The sequence below is a fragment of the Jatropha curcas genome, chromosome 1, assembly GCF_041381405.1.
Source record: "Jatropha curcas cultivar XTBG-Jc1 chromosome 1, XTBG_Jcur_1.0, whole genome shotgun sequence".
Lineage (NCBI taxonomy): Eukaryota > Viridiplantae > Streptophyta > Magnoliopsida > Malpighiales > Euphorbiaceae > Jatropha > Jatropha curcas.
This window is the reverse complement of record NC_143151.1, coordinates 24,612,009-24,633,114: the sequence shown is the minus strand read 5'-3', so window position 1 is coordinate 24,633,114 and position 21,106 is coordinate 24,612,009. Positions and strand designations below refer to the sequence as shown.

The window sequence follows — 21,106 nt, the reverse complement described above, 5'->3', positions numbered from 1 at the left end:
TTCAACTCGAAGCTATTGTCAACCCGTTTTGCATTTTTGTACTATGCATAAAATAAGTATTTGCAGCTTCGTGGTGAGAAGGGAGTTCCACCTCCGTCAACTCCAGTAAGATTTGTAGCTGAAGGGATCATCTCATCATAAAATGAGCCATGGATTGGAAGTCTTCCTAAGAACTTCAAATCCCAAAGAGAAACTGACTCTTCTCCAATTTCCACAAAACTGATGAATGACGTTGGGGAAGCGATCATAAGTGAAGAGTGATGCAAATAAAGCATGATACACTTTGGCTTTCAAAAGTAGTTGCTTATTGCTTGCCAACACATCTTCAAGCCAATCCAAATAGCGCTCGATGAAGGAAACTTCATCGGCAAATTTGAAAGAAGGATGCCAAGAAACTTCATTTTTGTGGATGCGACTTCTCAAAAGCGAAAGATTATTTGATGGAGTTTGAAACAAGTGAAGTAAAATTGCAACAAACGGCATTGGACGCGCTTAACTATTTCACGTGAAAGTTGAAAATCACAAGTATGTTCGATTGTGCAATCCACAAGATGAGGAGGGTCTACTTTGCCTGGTGCATTGGCTCCAAAATATTCATCAGCAGATCTTTGAAAAATGTAAACCATTCCAGGATTTGAATCCTCTTCGTCGTCACTCAAAATTTTCATACATGGAATTTTACGTAAAGCCGAAAGATCAATTATGCGAACCATCTTAATGAAATCTTAAAATTGGAGAATTGAGCGGAGATGGTAAAAAAAAAGCAAAAAAAAAAAAAAAAAAAGAAAGAAAGAAGAAATTGATGTTTATTTTCAAAGTCCACCAGTTCGTAATATTCATGAAAAAAAAGAAAAAAAGAAAGCTTAGGTTCGGACTTCAAAAGAACTCAAGCCAAAGTTTAAAAGACTAATTGCCGATTTGTTTAAGAAGAATAAATTTGTCAAAGGTGAAGTGGTTATAAACTTTGTCCACTGATCAGAAGCCTGCCAGAATTTAAAAAAAAAAAAAAAAAGGGTAAAATCAAAATCAAGATTGACACGATAAACAAATCATGGTGAGCACATGTCAATTGCTTTTGATTAAAAAAAAAAAAAAATCAAATCAATAAATGGTCTTGCATCAAAAAAATATCAAGACCATAAATTGAATAATAAAGACAAACTGTGATGACGAGAAGATTTATTCACCTGGACTCATTCATATCTTCATCTCCAAACAAGCCCAAGTAAAGAAAGGAAAATTGGACTCAAAAAAAATTAAGCCGAAAAAAAAAAAAAAAAAAAAAAGAAAGAAAGAAATATGGCAAGAAAGCATACCTGGATATTTGTGATGAGTGTAGAAATTTAATCATTTGCTTTAATTCGGTGTGAAAAAAAAATATGGGACAAGAGTTTTTTTATAGAAGATTTATCTACTTCGAATTTCACAAGTATTAAGTCTCCAACTCTTAATTGGCAATGATTTAAATTCTTAAATTCCAAAATCATCAAGGATTTTGATTTTTTTAAGGACAAGAAATAAAAAAAATAGAAAATTCTAATTATAAAAAAATTAGAGTTTCACTATTTATACTAAAAAAAATTAATTAGCCCATTGAATTGAGTTGCCGAATTAATTTGGAAGTTCAAGTTCAAAAAAAAAAAAAAAAAAAAAAAAAAAAAGAAGAAGAAGAAATTCATCCAAATAAAGATTGCTACAAATTCAAAGCAATATGGTCATTTTCAAATCAAAACAGCCATGCAAAGTCACTCAAAGTCCACGTCATACCAACATAGAGTGGAGAATTTCAACTTCAAAGTTACCATTCATGCAAAAAGAAGAAAAAAAGCACGAATTAAATTAAATCTTCTTCAAATTTTCAAGACCCGATCAAATAAATTCTTGAACAAGTCTCGAGGGGGCACCTGTAGACACTAAAATTTTATTAAGTTAATTTAATTATTAAATTAATTATTTAATTAGTCAATTAAATTATTGGTTAGTTAAATTAAATAATTTATTTTAATAACCAATCAAAATGTTTAATGGTTATTAAAATAAAATTATTGGATAAACATTATTTACTGCATAAATAAATAATTTAGTAAAATCCAATAAAAATTAGTCAAGTGTACCAATTAAATTAAATCTTGGCAAATAAGTCAGACGTCTACATGCAACAGCAGCCAATGAGAGTTTGCCGAGTGAACCAATCAAATTACATACTTGGCAAGGGTACTCCCTCAAATCTCTATAAATAGGAGGTTTCTCTTCACACACGGAGATACACATATAGAGAGAGACAAAAAAGAAAAGAAAAAAAAAAATACTAAAAGCTCTGTCAAACTCAAGACTACAAAGCTCTCTCTCAAGTCCAAAGAATCAAAGTTTTTTAAACTTCAATTCCAGATCAAGTCCCTCCGACCCTTGAATCGTTCAAAGTTCATTCTACATCAATTCAACGTCAAGTCCTTTCGACCGTTGAATCGTATTTAAGATCAAGTCATTTTGAATGTTCAATCGTGTCCATGACAACAAAAAAAAGAATCAGATGATAATCTTCTTTGTAATAAAAGATTCCACACTAGATATTGTATCTACTTATTATCATAAATTCAAATTGTATTTTTGTATTTTGTTTCTTAATTTTCAGAAACAAAATTTAGGCATATATATATTTATGATTAGGGGTGAGCAATAGTTAGTTATTATCTGAAAACCCAATGGAATCCATCTATTTTGTTCTAATTCATTCAGTTTTAAAAATTTGATCGTGGAGAAAAAAAAAATAGAGTTTTGATTTGGTATGATTACCATTTATATTGACCGAATTTATTTTAGGTTAAGTAATTAATTTAATTAAAAATTAATGAACAAAATTCAAAATGAATTGGTTTGATTCAGTTTATTCTATATTTGTCAGTATTTGATTTCAGATTCAATAACATAAGACATTCGACTAGCAAATTGGTTCGGCTAGGTTAAACTAAATGCTGACCATAATCAGGTCAGTATGAATTAAAAAGTTTTAAGTTGGAATTTAATTAAAGTTATTATGAAAATAATAGATAACAACTTGCTGATTTAGCTGTAATTAAGCAACTCAAAAATATATTTGAGAAGTCAGGAGTTTAAATTTCATGGATTATAGGAGGGATAACTCCAAATTTTGCAGATTTAGAAATTATTAAGTTTTACGTGTTAGATTCTCGAATTTATATTTTCGATATTGACCATTCAACGTTTATTTTGATAAAGATTAAATCCTAAATTGACTGAGCAAATGCTAAATGCAAATCATTAACACAAAAAATATAAATAATAATAACGTGACATATGTGGAGAATTATGATTAGCTCAGTTTTAACAACAATACAGAAAATCAAGGTAAAACCAATCATTTGTTTAAAATGTCTAATTGATTATACTCGAGGGAAATAAATAGCATGATCATGAATTCATGATGCAAATTAACATTGAGGTTATAGCAAAGTGCAATTAATTAAATTTTAAAAAATGAAAAAAATAAAAGAAATCCCATATATTACATTCCTCCAACGCAGTCCAAAGTGATAGCTTCATTTGTGCAAAGAAATTCGAATTTTCCTACCAATTTTTTTTTTCTTTTTAATTTTTGTGATCCAACAGCTTATTTTATTCTCAAATTCCAGCCTCGAGGCGTTACTGACTCGTCTCATAGCTAGGTTGGAGCCGTGCAAGTTTTGTAGTCATATAATAATAATATAATTGAATTAAATGAGTAGTTGCAAATTATTTGATTGGTAAAAATTTTGAGGATTTTAGCAATTCAATGAAAATATTTACTGGTTATATAAATATGATTTTTAAAATATTATCAAATAGTTAATTGTTTATATTAGATTTTGACTTTTTTTTATTTATTTTAATTAATAACTAGTTTTAGAACCCGTGCGATGAGAGCAATATTAAACGATGAAATAATTTTTTATAATATCATTCAAAAATAAAAAAATTGTACAATAAAATGATCGTGAAATATATTACAAAATTGTATCTCATTGAGATATGCTAAAAAAATTTGCAATACTAAGATAAGTTTTCTTAAGTATAATCTAGGGGTGTCAACATGGGTTAGCGTATCAAGTTCGACACGGATTTGCTTAACACACAATACAGTTAAGGTTAAAATAAACACGACCAATTTAATAATTGTGTTAAATTTATCAATACGAACACAATATGAAAATTTGATATGTGACACTAATACGACACATTTAACCTGTCTAATATTATAAACAGATTAAATGGATCGTGTTAACCCATGTACAACTCGTGTAACCTACTTAATATCATAAACAGATTAAGTGGGTCGTGTTGACTATATATGATCCACTTAAACTGCTTATAATATTTTTAAATTTTTATCTATTTAACTTCAATCATTTTTAAAAATAAATTTGCATACATAAAATGCAAAAATTCTTCAAGATTCATAACTAAAATAAAGAAAGTAGTACAATAATAAAATGTAAATAGGTTTTAGTTGGAGTATTTATATCTAACACTAAAATTACCTATTTGCTCTTAAATAAACGGGTCACTCGCCTAACCCCGCGACACGACACATTTATATTCATGTCATAAATGAGTAACTCGTTTATGATACTAATCCATTTAACTTCAACCTTAACCCATTTATTTCAAGTTTTAGGCAAATCGCGTTCGTGTGTCATGATCTATTTTGACAGCCTAATATGGCTTGCATAAAAAATGCATAACTATTAATGTTCTTTTCAAAAGTGATAATAATTTTGAGAATTTAACTATTTATATAGAAATAAGAAATTAAGTATTTTTTTATTTTATATTTATGATTTATTATAAATAATTAATTAATTATTTAAAATATTAAAGTATCATACTTATTTAGTGTAGCGTGTCCTAAGTGTGTCAATGTCCTACTTTTTTAAAAATTATTGTATGTTCCCATATCTCGTATCTCGTGTTTGTGTAACCTAACTCCTGGTATATGAGACTACCCCATACACCAAATTTATCAACCAATGTTTTTTTTTTTTTAATTTACCAAGAAAAAATAAAATATTTTTTAATTTATTTTTGTGTCTTTTTTTCATTAATGAATGATCAGAAAAACTAAGAAGTAACTGAGTTTTTTTTGGAAAAATCTTATGTTACTTTTTTTTTTGATATAAAAGAAAAATAAAATTAATTTTTCTCTATAAATTTATTTATATAGTTTTTTTATTTTATTCTAATTTTAAGAGAAAATTATCGGAATTCTTTTCCTTTATATCCCTTTTTTATTTCCAAATAAAATAGTTTTTGCTTATTAATATTAATTTAGTTTTCTTTTTTTTTTTTTCATATGACTTATTTAAAAATATAAAACAAGTTATCTTTTTTCAATTGTTGTAATTACAATTCATCTTCTTACAATTATACTGAATAACTGTTCTCCTTAAACTTGATAATTTGAGAGACTTACACGTGACTGTCATTTAAGATATATTTCTCTACTTTTAAATATTATATAGATATAGATATTCCGGAACAAGGTTAAAAAGATGGAGTAGGCATCACTATATATAATAGGTTTTAAATTAAAATCAGAAATCAGAGGGAAGTACTTATAACATTTTAAATTAAAATCAGAAATCAGAGGGAAGTACTTATAACATAGCCTATAGTATTGTTATATGACTTGTTAGACCTCTAATGAATAATAATAATAATAAAAGGAATCAAAGTTGTTCCAAATGAACTTTAGGTTTATATGAAAAATTATAATTTATCATATAAGTTAGTTGAGATTTAAAAAAATAATAATAATAAAGAACTAGGCTAGTCAAATTGGTACAGCTTTCATTGAATTATTGAACTAATATGAACTGAGTTTTGTCGGTAATGGAATTGAAGCACACGTAACAAACTCACGTTTAATGGTGTGAATGTATAGGGTTTGGTTTAGCGTGGTTTGAAGGAATTTTTAAACTAAACTCATAATTACGGTTTGTGAATTTTTTCAACTGAAATAAATTGTTTTAAGTTATAAATCCAACTGAATTGAATTGAAATAATTTGGTATAATTTAACTTTTAAAACGGTTTATACATAACATATTGAGTTCAAATAATAAAATATAATCCAAACACTAAAATAATATATATTAATCTAAAAACTAAAAAAAAAAAACATATTGATTCTGTTGAAATTGCAAAGTAATCTGAACTTATTAAAAAAATAAAATTATATAAATTCTTGAACTTCAAAATTCTCTTTCCTCCACTTTGGTATATTTCATTGATAACTGATATAAATAACATTTAATATATATATATATATATATATATATATATATATATATATATATATATATATATATATATATATATATATATATATATATATATATAAAACAAATTAGGGTTGATACTTATACAAGTAATTAAGTAAATAACGTTTGGAGAATAGTTCTCAGGTAAAGTAAAGTTAAAAATTAAAGAAAACTATCCTGTAGTTTTGTAGATTAGATTTTGTAATACGGTTTACGTTTTGGAGTGGCTTGTTCAAATAAAAAACTGAAACTGAACTGTAAATCTTTTTTTTTTTTTTTTTTTCAAAATTTATAAACCAAACTGTTTTTTCATAGTAATCAAACTGAACTAAACTACTTAATTTGGTTTGATTTGATAGTTTAGACTGAATAATGAACACCCCTAGGTGCGGTGAATGAATTATTTGAGCAATAAAAAGAAGGTTTAATTTATCACTTTAGATAATAAGTAATAACTAGCACATATTCCGGTGTATGCTGCATTAATTATTATAATTATATATTTATAAATATAATCTGCAATGTTTTTTTAGAACAGTTTATGCAAAGTCAAGAGGGTTAATTTGGGGATTTGCAAAATTGATTAATATTAATTACTTTTCACAGAATTAATCGTTATAATTTAATATGAGAACAAATGCATAAAAAAAAGGGTAAATTATAAAATTCCTCGGTGACTGCTAGTGGTGGCCGACATTGACCCGTGGTTGATGGTAATCGATGGCTGGTAGTGAACAGTGACTAGTGATAATGGCTACCGGTAATTAATAAATTAAAAATATGCATTTATAAAATTATAATAAGTTTGTTAATATATAGAAAATGTTTTCTATGAGAAATCATCTTTTATATATATATATATATATATATAAGCAGAGTAGTTTGTATTATATAGAAGTCAAATGTAAGCCTCTGAAATTGCCAAGTACGAGAAGGACAACAATTATTTAGCAAAATTATAAGAAGATAAGATGTAATGACAACAATTGTAAGAAGATAAATTATTTTATATTTTTTGAGAATGTGTTTATCATGATAATATCTATTAGTTACATCCCATCAAGATAATGCATTAAATTAAAATACAAATAATCCAAACCATAAAAAAGGAAATACTTAATTTCTTATTTTAATGATTATCTTGGTATATGGGATAGTCTTATATACAAAGAGTTAGGTTGCACGGACACGGGACACGAGAAACGGAACGTACATGGTATATGATAATAAATAAACAACCAATTATAATAAATAAAAATAAAAAATAAAAAATACTTAATTTTTAATTTTAATATAAATAGTTTAAATTAAAATTTAATTAAAATACAAATAGCCCAAGCCATAAAATAAGAAATACTTAATTTTTTACTTTAATGATTACCTTGGTGTATGAGATAGTCTTATATACCAGAAGTTAGGTTGTATAGATACGGGACACGAGATACGGAACGTACGGAATATATGATAATAAATAAATAATCATTTATAATAAATAAAAAATAAGTACTTAGTTTTTTATTTTAATATAATTAGTTTAAATTAACATTAAATTAAAATACATATACCTCAAACTATAAAATAAAAAATATTTAATTTCTTATTTTAATGATTACCTTGACAACGTAGGGGTAGTCTTATATATCAGAAGCTAGGTTACACAGATACGGGACACGAGATACGGAAACGTATGAGATATGATGATAAATAAACAATCATTTATAATAAATAATAAACATAAAATAAAAAATACTTAACTTCTTATTTCAATATAATTAGTTAAATTCTCAAGATTATTATCGCTATTGAAAAATCTACATCTATCTATATAATGTATAAAAGCAGGGTAATTTTTTTTATATAGAACCAAGTGTAAGTAACACAGTGTACCATTTGGCATTATTTTATATTATAGAATAACGACTATTAGAATTCACACAATTTAGTACAACTGTAAGAATTGTAAAAAACAGTTGTTTTATATTTTCAGATAATACCTCTATTAAGATAATATCTATAAAAAAAAAAAGATTTTCTTTAGCATTGAATATATTAATATAAATTTATTTTTTCTTACAAAACAATTAATAAGTAATTTACATGCTTAAAAAGAGTGAGAATAAATAATACTTACTAATATAAGCAATTTAAAAAATATAAATTGGAACGTACGAGATACGATAATTTTTAAAAAAAGTAGGACATCCACACGCTTAAGACACACTACACTAAATAAGTAATACATTAATATTTCAAATAAATAAATAATAATTTATAATAAATTATAAACATAAACTAAAATAAAAAAACTTAATTTCTTATTTCAATGACACAAAAAATATTTAAAAATACTTCATTTTTCATTAGTAATAAAAAAACCTTGGTTGATTAGCTTGGTGTACAGAGTAGTCTCATATACTAGGAGCTGAGTTGCACAGAAACGGAACACGAGATATGGAACGTATGGGATACGATAATTTTAAAAAAAGGTAGGACATTCACTCGCTTAAAATACACTACACCAAATAAGAAATACATTAATATTTCAAATAAATAAACAATCATTTATAATAAACATAAAATAAAAAACACTAAATTTCTTATTTCAATGACACAAAAACAAATTTAAAAAAAAAAAACACTTCATTTTTATTGGTAATAAAAAAAAATCTTAGTTGATTAGCTTGATATATGGAGTAGTCTCATATACCGGGAGCTAGGTTGCACAAAAATATGACACAAGATACAAGAACGTATGAGATATGATAATTTTTTAAAAAGGTAGGACATCTACACGCTTAGGACACAGTACACTAAATAAATAATACATTAATGTTTCAAATAAATAAACAACCATTTATAATAAATTATAAACACAAAATAAATAAATAAAAACTTAATTTCTTATTTAAATGACACAAAAACAAATTAAAAAAAAAACACTTCATTTTTTATTGGTAATAAAAAAAAGTCTTGGTTGATTAGCTTGGTGTATAGAGTAATCTCATGTACCAGGAGCAATGTTGCATAAAAACGGGATACGACAATTTTTAAAAAAAGTAGAACATCCTTACTCTTAGGACATAGTACACTAAATAAGTAATACATTAATATTTCAAATGAATAAACAATTATTTATAATAAATGATAAACATAAATAAAAAATACTTAATTTTTATTTCAATAACACGAAAGCAAATTAAAAAAAAATACTTCATTTTTATTGGTAATAAAAAAAACATTGGTTGATTAGCTTGATGTAAGGAGTAGTTTCATACAATAGGAGCTAGGTTGTATGGACATGGGACACGAGATACTGGAACGTATAGATATGAAAAATTTTAAAATATAGGCCATGCATATGCTTATGACACGCTACACTAAATAAGTAGTACATTAATATTTCAAATAAATAAACAATCATTTATAATAAATCATAAACATAAAATAAAAAATACTTAATTTCTTATTTCAATATAATTAGTTAAATTCTCAAAATTATTATCACTATTGAAAAATATATTAATAGTGTGTATGCATTTTTTTTATGTAGGACATACCATGCATGATTTTTGCTATTGCATACCTTAAGAAAATATGATACTTAAGAAAACATATCTTAGCATCGCAACTTTTCAGCATATCTCAATATGATACAATTTATCATTTTATTATATAATTTTACTGTTTTTGAATGATGTTATAAAATATTATTTCATCTTTTAATATTACCTTGCGCATCGTGCAGATTATAAGGGAAAAAATAATTATATTTTCAGATAATATCATATAGGAGGAAAAAAAACTAAATTAATATTAGTAAGTAAAAGCTACTTTATTTGGAAATAAGAAAGGAATATAAGGGAAAAGAATTCCGATAATTTTTTCTTCAAATTAAAAGGAAAATAAAAACTACAAGAATAAATTTGTAGAGAAAAATTACTTTTATTTTTCTTTTATATCCAAACAAATAAGTAACAAAAGTTTTTCCGAAAAAAAATTTAGTCCCTTCTTATTTTTTTCTGATTATTTATTAATAAAACAAGATACAAAAATAAATTAAAAAAACTTCATCAAGCGATATGAGAATATACGCGATACAATAATTTTTTAAAAAGTTGGAGATGCACATACTTATGACACACTACACTAAATAAGTATAATATATTAATATTTCAAATAAATAAAAAATTATTTATAATAAATCATAAACATAAAATAAAAAAAATACTTAATTTCTTATTTCAATATAATAAGTTAAAATTCTCAAAATTATTATTACTATTGAAAAATACATTAATAGTGTGTGTGTATTTTTTGATGCAGGTCATACTAGGGGTGTCAAAATGGGTCACGACACGTGAACACGATTTACCTAACACGCGAAATAAATGGGTTAGGGTTGAGGTTAAATGAGTTCGTGTTATAAATGAGTCACACATTTATGGCACGAATATAAATGCATTGTGTCGCGGATTGACACACGGGTTAGGTGAGTGACCCGTTTATTTAAGAGTAAAGAGGTAATTTTAGTGTTAGATATAAATACTCCAACTAAAATCTATTTAAATTCTATTGTTGTACTTTTATTTTACATGTGAAAATTTATTTTTAATTATGATTAGAGTTAAATAGGTTAAAATTTAAAAATACTATAAGCAGGTTAAGTGGGCCGTATATAGGTCAATACATCTACTTAACTTATTTATGATATTAAGCGGTTTACACGAGTTGTATTGGGGTCAACATGACCCACTTAATCTGTTTATAATATTAAGCGGGTTAAATATATCATGTTCGTATTGTGTTTGTGTCGAAGTTATAAAAAATTATTCCATCCTTAAATATTGCTCGTGCATCGCGCGAGTTCTAACACTAGTTTTCTTTAAAAGTGACTTAGTTTTACTTTAACCAAGAAAATATTTTTTATTGACATATTTTTCTGAAAACCCCAAACGACGAAAAATTGTAAAAAATATTTTTCTGTAAGTTATTTTACAGAAATAAACGAAGACTTAGTTTTTTAATTGTGGAACAATGTTTAATGTTTTTAATTGTTTTCAATGCAAACATTGATGTATTGCAGAGGAATTCAAAAATTCTCATAAGAAAATGCTTGAGATGATTCAATACTTTTGATTACAGATTATTATTTCAGATAACAAACTACTATTATTTTCTATCCAACTGCTTTAAAAAAGCTTGAATTATGGCAGGCAGCCCATAGAGGAAGAATAACAAGTATTATATTGTATTTAGAGGAAAAAAATTGGTGTTTTTAAACATTGGCATGAAGTGGTTCCAAATATAATAGCAGTGAAGGCTAATTTATATTATTCATTTGGCACTTTGGAGGAAACGATTTTTACTTATAATAATTTCTTTATTCGCAAAAAAAAATCCCTAGAGTTGTTTCTTCTGGAAATGGATGTTCATTTAAAGCTCATGAAAGATGTAGTTTTCCAGCCGAGACAATACCTTTAGAGAGGATGATGTCCGAGGAATTACTTTCACAAGATTATTTAAATAAATTTATATTGGAAATTCTGACAAGAATTATTAAGAATCCCATATTGATTAAATATCCAATTCACAGAGGGCATATAGGGGCGGCAAACTATATAGCTAATTGGTTAGTATTGGCCATTGGTTCATTTTGAACTGGAACCGAACCGTACTGTAGATGGATCGGAATCGGACCGAAACCGTTGGTTCAAAGCTTTGGACCAGTGATTCAAGGGCCGGTTAAGGTTCATGTAAATGTTAAAATTTAATCCTGAACCGTTGGTGAACCGGCAGTTTCGGTTCAGTTCGAACCGAAAATTTTCTATTTTCATTTTCAAAATAATAATCACTTAGCCTATTTTATACATCTCTAAAAGTCTCAATAATATTTTACTACATGATATACTTAAGTTTTTTTGTTTTTTAAATACACTTTTAAAAGCTAAAAATCCAAAAAGTAAAATGGTAAAAAAAGAGAGAAATATTTAGTTTAAACTTATATTGTTTTTAACTTTTTTTTTTTTTACCCTTTTAAATTATTTACTAAGTTTAAAATCACATTCTTTTGAAGCATAATGATAAGGGCCTGTCTCGTACATTGATTAGCTCTTGGGCTAATTCAATTGCTGAAGCCAATAGTAGTCTTCATTTTCAAAATTTTCTTATAATTTATTTAATCAATAATATTTAAACAAAATAAAGTGATAATTTATTTGATTATTTTGTAAAATTAATTAATTTTATTCTTATATGAGTATGAGCATTCTAAAATTTATTTAAAATAAAATTTATCAATATTTTTGAAACTCATATTAATATTTTCGAAAGAAAGATGTAATGTTAGAATCGATTTTTTTTTTTAAAAAAAAAAAAACATAAATCGACGGAAACCGTGATCGGAACCGTCGATTCATTGGAATCGCACCGGAACCGGAACCGAACTAGAACTGGCGGTTCAAAGGCCGATTCAGGTTCAATATTTTAAAAATTTTAAACCATTGGTTCTGTGAACAGGAACCGGTAGTTCAATGAACCGGCCATGCCTAGTACTAACCTTTTAGCAATGATTGGCCCAACCCAAGTTAGTCATATCATCCATTTTCACCTCATGGATTTTAGCCTCTTACCCAGTTTACCTCTACCCTTTCAATTTATAATATAGTATCAGAGCAGATCCAGGCCAGTTCAATTATTCTTCAGTTCACCGGTGTTACTACTGCATTTTAATTTGAACTCTCATCGGGGTGTAAAGTCCCAATGAGGCCCATTTAATTTCAAAGGCAAAAAGTCCAGTTCAATTTTAGGGAGAGGATTTCAAGTATCAAGCAGAAAGTTCAGTCCCGTTGCACTTGAGAGAGAGTCTTAAGAATCCCACGTCGATTCAATACCCAATTCACAAGGCGTATAAAGGTGGCAAGTTAGCTAGCTAATTGGTTAGTATTAACCTTTTAGTATTGGTCGGTCTAAACCCAGGAAAACCCATATCATTCATTTTCACCTCATAGATTTTAGCCTCTCTTCATGCATGTTTATGTGACTTTTGTCAATTGATGTATCTGACACGAATGATGTTTGTTTAATATTTGTGTTTGATATATTAATTCTGACAAGATTTGTCATAAACAAAATAATAATGGTTAACTAACAATATGATAAATATTATACCAGTACAACTTGCCATAACCAAAAACAAAAATCTTTCTCAAATATTAAATATAATTATAATATTAATTATAATTAGAAATATATATATATAATATTTTCTTTGAGAAAAATAATTTTTTAAAAATAATTTTAGAATGTTAATCAAACGAATAACAGTGGCGAATACCTGAGTAATTGAACCCGACTCGATACAGGTAGTAAAAGTATTTCCTAAATTCGTTTATTCATTACTCGAACCCGCCAATATCATATCGGATCTGATCGAACACCTCAGATAAAATTACCTTCCCTTATATATACAACATGATTGACATAACATAAAAATATGCATTTCATTTGATAACAACTACCTTTATATTAAACACAAATAGGGGCTTCATGGAGAGTTTCACATTCAGAACCCAAAATACAAGTAAATAGTTAACTCTTAAAAATCTGCAAGACACCCTTCCGATTAAAAACTAACTATTGTCCAACATATTTAATGGTAGAAAACCACATATAATTAACAATGCAATGCATAACCAATATCCTCTTTTGTTATAGACCTCTAGATCATCTCTGTGCTCATTAAGCTCCATCAAAGGAGACTCCACCTCCACCTCATTTTCGAGAATATTATCAATGGAATTTCTGGATTTGACTATGGCAGCCCTAGCTCATTTATAACCTGAACTATTCTTTCACTCATCTTTGCATCATGTCACTCAAAGTAAGAACATCCACAAGGCTGGACTGAAAAGAATAAATCAAAATTAATATTAATTCAGATGCCAACAAAATCATAATTTAAGCCCGAAACCAATGAAATTTCATTTCACAAACATAGTCACCTTGAAAAATTTACAGGAATAAAACCTTCTCCTTAGATTACTGTAACTCCAAGACACCCATCGCGCCTTAAGACTGCAGGCACAAAACTTAAACTGCCCCTCCTAATTGTACTGCGGTTGACCTCCATGATTTCTCCTGAGACATTAAAGAGCTTGAATCCTCTCTTCATTAATTTTGCTCTACAAGTGTTTAGGTTAACGAGGAATTATTTTGGGGAATTAGGAAAACTCTATTTCGTAAGTTAATGTTGGCAAGCTGTAAATTAAAAAATAAAGTTAATCAATTTTTTAAGTATAATTTTTTAAAATTAAGTTAATTAGCAATGCCAATGCCAATGCCAATGATATGTAATTTTAGCAATATAGTAGTAATATTTTTGAAAGGTATAAAACTAACTTCAGGAAAAAGTTCATATTTAAAAGATTTTCCAAAAAGTCAATTTTCTGTTCATAGAAGATCACATTATAAGAATTTATTATTCATTAGTCAAATGCTAATTTTCCTCAAATTTTTTATTCAAAATTTATTATTGACAATAGCAATGTCAAATCTTAGAGCAGAATATCTTTAACCCGGACGGGCCCAATTGGTTTATCGTGGGCCTGGTAATAGGAATTAAATATGGACTGGGTTAGAATAAAATTTGGGCCCAAGAACTGTCTACTGCAGTTTAGCCTAACAGAAACTGACAACAAAAATGAGAAACTCCTCCTATCCTAACATTATAATGTGCCAAACCCTCAGCCGACAGCCAATCTGCTGACCTTATATTATTACTTCAGTGATCTAAATGAATATTATATTTAATTTTCAAATAAATTTTTATATTATAAAATAATATTTGAAAACAATTTATTAAATTTGACGTCAATTAGTTATTCAATTTTTTTAAAATTTTATTTATTTGATAAAATATATAAAAAATTATTTACCTCTGTTGGCAGGAGCTATGACATCCAATATACATAAGCCAAATTGATAAATAAATTTATTTTAAAATTAGTAAATAAAGTTATTTAATATTTCTAATGATAATCAATGGATTATTTCCAATATTTTAGATACTTTAATATTCCAGCTACTCTAAATATAGTTGTATACTTTAATTTTTATACTTCCTCCATGGCATTTTGTTTGCTTATTATTATTTTTTTGGGTGCCAAAATGTTAGCAAAATTTCTAAATTTAAATATTTAAATAATTATTTTTTCTATAATAACCTTTATAATTGTTCATTAATGGAAAAACTTTTATTAATGTCTTAATGAATTAAGGACAACAAAGGGCAAAATAATTTTTATTGACTAAATTCTTAATATGCGTGTTTTATCAAACTATGCAAATAAAATAGAACGAAATGAGTACATTCCAAGCATTTATATATATCGACTGTAACCTATTAATCTAAACTCAAAATTCACAAGTCACTTGTCGTCACGCCACCTTCAATATAATTGAGTAAATAATAATAATAATAATAATATTCCTTTCAAAAAAATAGTCCCACTTCTTTTTCACACCGATTAAGAATGGGTAGTTAAATTAATTCAACCAATATATTTATCCTTCTTTTTTCATATATACCCTTATATTAACAAATTTTGACTAAATTCTCAATTTGTTTAGAGTTTTTCAATAAAAAATTAATATCTCGGCACATGTTTAAATTGCTTTATATTTATATTTGACTAAATATTTAGTAATTTTATGTATATTACAAATTATATTATAGAGAACTTAACAAAAGTACAGTTTTCAAAAATGGAAATGAGACTATTATTTTGGGACACTCATTATAAAAAGTGAGACTTTTTTTTTTGGGATGGAGAGAGTAACAATGACCAATTGTTTTGCTTAATTAATTAGCTAATGCAAGCCTAACGCAGAACTCACGAGAGCGAAAAGAAACATTAAATTAAAAAAATAATATTTGATATATATTACGCTTATTACATTTCTTAGAAAATAATTTCACAATTATATGAAAAAGAAAACAAAGAGAAAAACTCTAGAATTACACATTATAACACTTCCTTTTTTTCAAATTAACTAAATTAATTAAATAACCTATTGTGGCTTGAAGAAACTAGCTTTAATACCGGTTTTAATTACAACATAAACGCCAGCAGCAACCTGAAGTCCGCTAAGAGTCATACCAAAAATCCCTAATCCCCAGTTAAGGAACCACATTGGGCTATAAACCTTTGGTTTCTTCATCTTAAGCCACATAAAGCATGGATAAGCTAATGTCACTGGCAATGCTATTCCTCCAATTAGACCAGCCACACTTCCAAGGAATGGGATCGCCACCGCGATGAAGAAGCATAAGTATCCAAATAATGCTCGGAAAATTGCTCGGAGCCACCAAGAACACGGCTTCTTCATCCTCTTAGTGTATAATGACTCCATGTCATCAAACATTGGCATACCATAGATTTGGAATGAGCTTACGGCATTGATTATGACGAATAAACTTGTTAATCCTAAGATAAATCGTGACGTGTCTGTTCCGTGGAAAGCAAATAAGGCTGTTAACATGCCACCTTCTGGTATCTGAGAGTTAAAATGAATTAATTAAATTATATAATTTTATAATTTAATTACGTTGAATAAGTCATAATGGAATGTGATACAATAAAATCAGAAGAATTTTAATTATACATTACATTCCATTGCACTTTATTAGGGTAAAATTAAAAAAAAAAAAAAAGAAAGAAAATAGAGTTTTAGCAAGTTATAGGGATCAATAGATTAAAGATATGAAAGTGCAAGTATAGTAGTACCATTTGACCATATGCCCAATAGCCTCCAATTGCAAGGGGAAAGAGGCACATTGCAATGAGTGCGTAGGCGAACTTGACACCCTTCCACATAGGCACCCTTGATGGATGCTTCTCACTTGAAGGCATAGTAGCCTGCAACAAATTTAATCATACAAAATTACTTCTAGAACTAGAACGTGTCTAAATTTTTGAAAAATATTATTATATTTTTTTTTATTTAAAAACTAAAATTAAATTTATCCATAATATATATATACATGTCAACCTTGACTCTTTCTCATAGCTATAACTTCTCAACTTCTACTGGTAATCCAAGTAATGGCAAATTAAATGGGTTTGACATTAACGTTAGGGGTATGGCTCACTAAACATCAACATCTTCAGTTTGTTAGAATTTAATTTTGTCCATTCCTGTGCCTAACTCGTCTGAATTTTATATGTGAATATTAAACGGTCAATGAACAAAAAAAGGTAGTCAAAAGAAGAGAATTTGAAAGGAATTTATTATTGTGAAAGGATCCAAAATCAATAAACTAAAGTGATATTGGTGTTGCTGCAAAACAAATAAATAAATTAATTAATAAATTGATCTCATGGGTAACGTGTTTTCGGATACTTAATTTACTGATTTTCCAAGTCACTACCATGAGAACACTTTTGCCAGAGTGGAAACAGCAAAGAAACTTTGACAAGCCCCCCAAAAAATTCATAATTAATTTCAATTAAAAAAGATTGAAGAAAGAAATAATCAAAATAAGGTTTTAGATTAAATTAAATTTTAAGTTTTACAATCCTACAAAATTTGTAATTAGATTAAATTAATTTTTCCGAGCCAAGTTAAGTATTATTTGATTTTAACTGGATTCAAGTTTAAACTTAGTTCATTTATTAAATAAGCTCAAGATCGGACCTTTTGTTAAAGGAGCTTGATAAGCTCGCTTAACAAACTTTTTTCGAGCCTGAGTCTCAAACAGCTGATGCTTTGGTACATGTCTCGTTTCAAGATTCATTGACTATAATTTTTTCATATATTTACTAAACGGCTGAACTCTATCGTTTAAAGCTTTATATATTTAGTTATTTGACATACCTGTATCTCAAGTATGAGATTGTGACCTCTAAAGGCAAAAGCAATAATCCCAAGTGCATTTAGGATATCAAAAAGCCTTTCGATATCAGAAGGTGCACGAATAGGGTCGTAAGAGACGCCAGGCATTCTACCCTCAGCAACAGAGACAGCCCAAATAATTGTGCAGTACCCAACAGCTGTAATTGCTCCAATTAAGGACACTCCAGCAATGGAGTTCAAATTTGGCAACTGAGACAAAACAACTGCAGCACATGTGAACACCAAATACCATTCCACAGTTGTTAATGTCCTGGCATTGCATGTCTCTCCACATACTGTCTGGAAAAACAATCTTGATGTTGATCCTCCTACGATTATCAGAGCCGTACATGTTCCTGCTGATAGATACATGAGTGGAAACATGGCTAGCCACTTTGATAACTTCTCACCTGAATTATTAATCCCAATGTATATATAGATTAGTTCTTTCATTAATTTGGATTACTATACCGAACGCTTGGCAGTAGTTGAAAATGAAACACTCACCAAAAGTAGCATTCGCAAGCTGCATATATCTGCTGTATCGAATACCCTCTCCCGTAGATTCATGGAGTTGAACCAATATATAAAGGGTGTATAGTTGCCATATAAATGTTAAAGTCAGGTCTATAATTCCCCACGCCCTGTGACCAAATACCAAATGAATAACACTTAATACAGTTGAAAACAAAATAAAGAAATTAATTAAATAATTAGAGATTAAACACATATTAACTTACCAACCAAGAGTAGTGAAAGCAACAGGAAGAATGAGAGCTTGAATACCAATCCCAGAACAAAGACAATGAAACGCAGCGTAGTATGCATTTCCATTTCGAGATTCTGTAATTGGAAGCCAAGCATCTTCAGGGTCAAGCTTAGTAAGGTGAAGAACCTTTCTTAAAGGGCTACCTAAAGGGGTAATAAACCGGGGAGTTCGAATTCTTGGAGTCGAAATCTTGGGGGTTGCAGTTCCTGGCGTTCGGTTTGCACTTGCAGGCTGTATACGATCACCAGTAGATAAAAGCTCACCAGTAGATAAAAGAGGGGATCGAGTCAGGGACGGAGAGTGTAACTGCGACGGAGGAGCTGATATCGGTGGCGTTGGCGCCACCGATGCTTGTCTAGGTGTCGTAGGAAAAGAGTCAAACTCAAAAGTTTCAGCCATATCAACCTTTGATGTTTTCCCAATATGTTTTTGGTTCCCAAACCAAACTAATCAAGATTGGGGTATATATAGACGTCACGTACTATTATAATATAGCATTGGAAAATAATATTGGAAACGAGCAATACGTTGAGTTAAAAAAAATGGTGCAGAATATAATATTGTACAGAAGGACATGGAAAAGGACTGAAACAGCAGCCAACTAGATTGTCAAACTTTGGCCCCTTTCGCATTTGCAATTCTTCTATATACCGTTGCCGGTCATATTAAGCTGCCTGACAAAAATTTTGGTCAGAATTTTTACGCCCCATCGAACTAGAACAAAAAAAAAAAAAAAAAAAAAAAAATTAAAAAGCAGCCTTTATCTTTATGTCTTTTGACTTGAGAAGTTGGAATTAGTCCTATGGCTAAGGTAAGCCACATTGAAAACATTTACTAATGATATGTTAATAGTATAGTCTGTTGGAAAATTTAATACGCCATGAGGTAATGTCTTTATACACCCAACAACTGCGAGTCACCGTTTCACCTAAGTTTAAGAAAAAAAAAAAAAAAAAAAGCATGTGTAAGACAGCGCATGTAAGATAAAAAAATTCTTTCAGATGGGAATATATTGTCCTTAATAAAATTAAATACGAACTCCATAATTCTCACATGGGCACTAATCTTCAGTACAGGGCAAAGCTGTCTTATATTTTATTTAAATTTTGGCATATCATCGGTGGCTAATTTGCCGCCAGGAAACGACAAATGAGAATAATTAGTAGTTTTGAGGGCGGACATTTTATTTCATGTTTATGAGTATTCAGTAAAGAATTAATTCTTGGAAAGTGATCTAGATTTTCCTTACAATAATTATTGGGGCCCCCAAATAAATCTTGAAGAAAAATATTTATTTCATGTTTAGAGGGTTATTTGCCAAACCAAGGGATAAATTCATTAAAGAATAAATCTTAGCAAGCGATTTCAATTTTTATAAAGATAAAAATATAAAATTAATAATTTTGGAGTGTACAGAGATGACAAAAAAATATTTAAACTCTACAAATTGAAGGGATTAGTCTAAAGAAAAATAGAGAAAAACCAAATTACAATATTTCGTTCTCAAATAGTCCAATATTGACCCGATGGGATCATTACATGGCATTGTAGGTCCAGTTCATGGAAAGGATTGAACGTGAACACTTATTGCTTTGGTCATAAGTCGTAAAAAAATAGGTCAATTTACACCTTTACAAACTCCTAAAAGCTTGTCCTTATTCTGCAAGATAACAAAAGACACAGCCTTTCTTTACTCCATGGTTCGTAATAACGAGGTAAAATATGAAAGAAGATAGCAGAGGGTTGGAGTTTATGTTGGTTTTAATCAAAAACATAATAAAAGCTCAGACAGATATTAGATTATTTTATTTACATTTGCACGTAAAGAACAGAAACCAAGGGAAGAAAATAAGAGTATTGTTGAATTCAAATAAGGTCTGCTGTGGCTAATGTGAATTGAAACAACGTGGATTCTTCCTGTACTTCCTATCACACTGTAATTGTCTGCTGATTAGATATGAGCAAAAAAACAAAAATCTTCGGGGACTAAATAGTAATTCATTATTTAAAATTAACAGCTAAAATTAAAGGATAATAGTTGACAAAATGAAATATTCGTTATATGTTCATTCAAGTTTCAAAATAAGTCTTGACTTGTCAATTATGTTAAACTTTAGGAATTAAATTGA

At 28.3% G+C, this 21,106-nt stretch overlaps 1 protein-coding gene across 1 annotated transcript; it reads right to left on the bottom strand.

Moving 5' to 3' along the window:
• Positions 1-16,232: 16,232 nt before the first annotated feature.
• Positions 16,233-19,469, bottom strand: LOC105646641 (lysine histidine transporter-like 8). The gene is made up of 5 exons (XM_012232881.4): positions 18,949-19,469; positions 18,716-18,852; positions 18,191-18,618; positions 17,101-17,232; positions 16,233-16,870 (listed from the first exon to the last, which is right to left on the bottom strand). Exons 1-5 carry the CDS (start codon positions 19,374-19,376, stop codon positions 16,385-16,387), a joined length of 1,611 nt encoding a protein of 536 aa, XP_012088271.1. The 5' UTR covers positions 19,377-19,469; the 3' UTR covers positions 16,233-16,384.
• Between the last annotated feature and the right edge of the window lie 1,637 nt (positions 19,470-21,106).

Bases quoted from the DNA above. Each gene is read 5' to 3' on its own strand.
- LOC105646641 (XM_012232881.4), bottom strand. From the start codon at position 19,376: ATGGCTGAAACTTTTGAGTTTGACTCTTTTCCTACGACACCTAGACAA. The intron at 18,853-18,948 runs GTAAGTTAATAT...ATTTGGTCACAG, and splicing joins GCTTTCACTACTCTTGGTTG to GGCGTGGGGAATTATAGACC. The intron at 18,619-18,715 runs GTGAGTGTTTCA...TTAATAATTCAG, and splicing joins GCTTGCGAATGCTACTTTTG to GTGAGAAGTTATCAAAGTGG.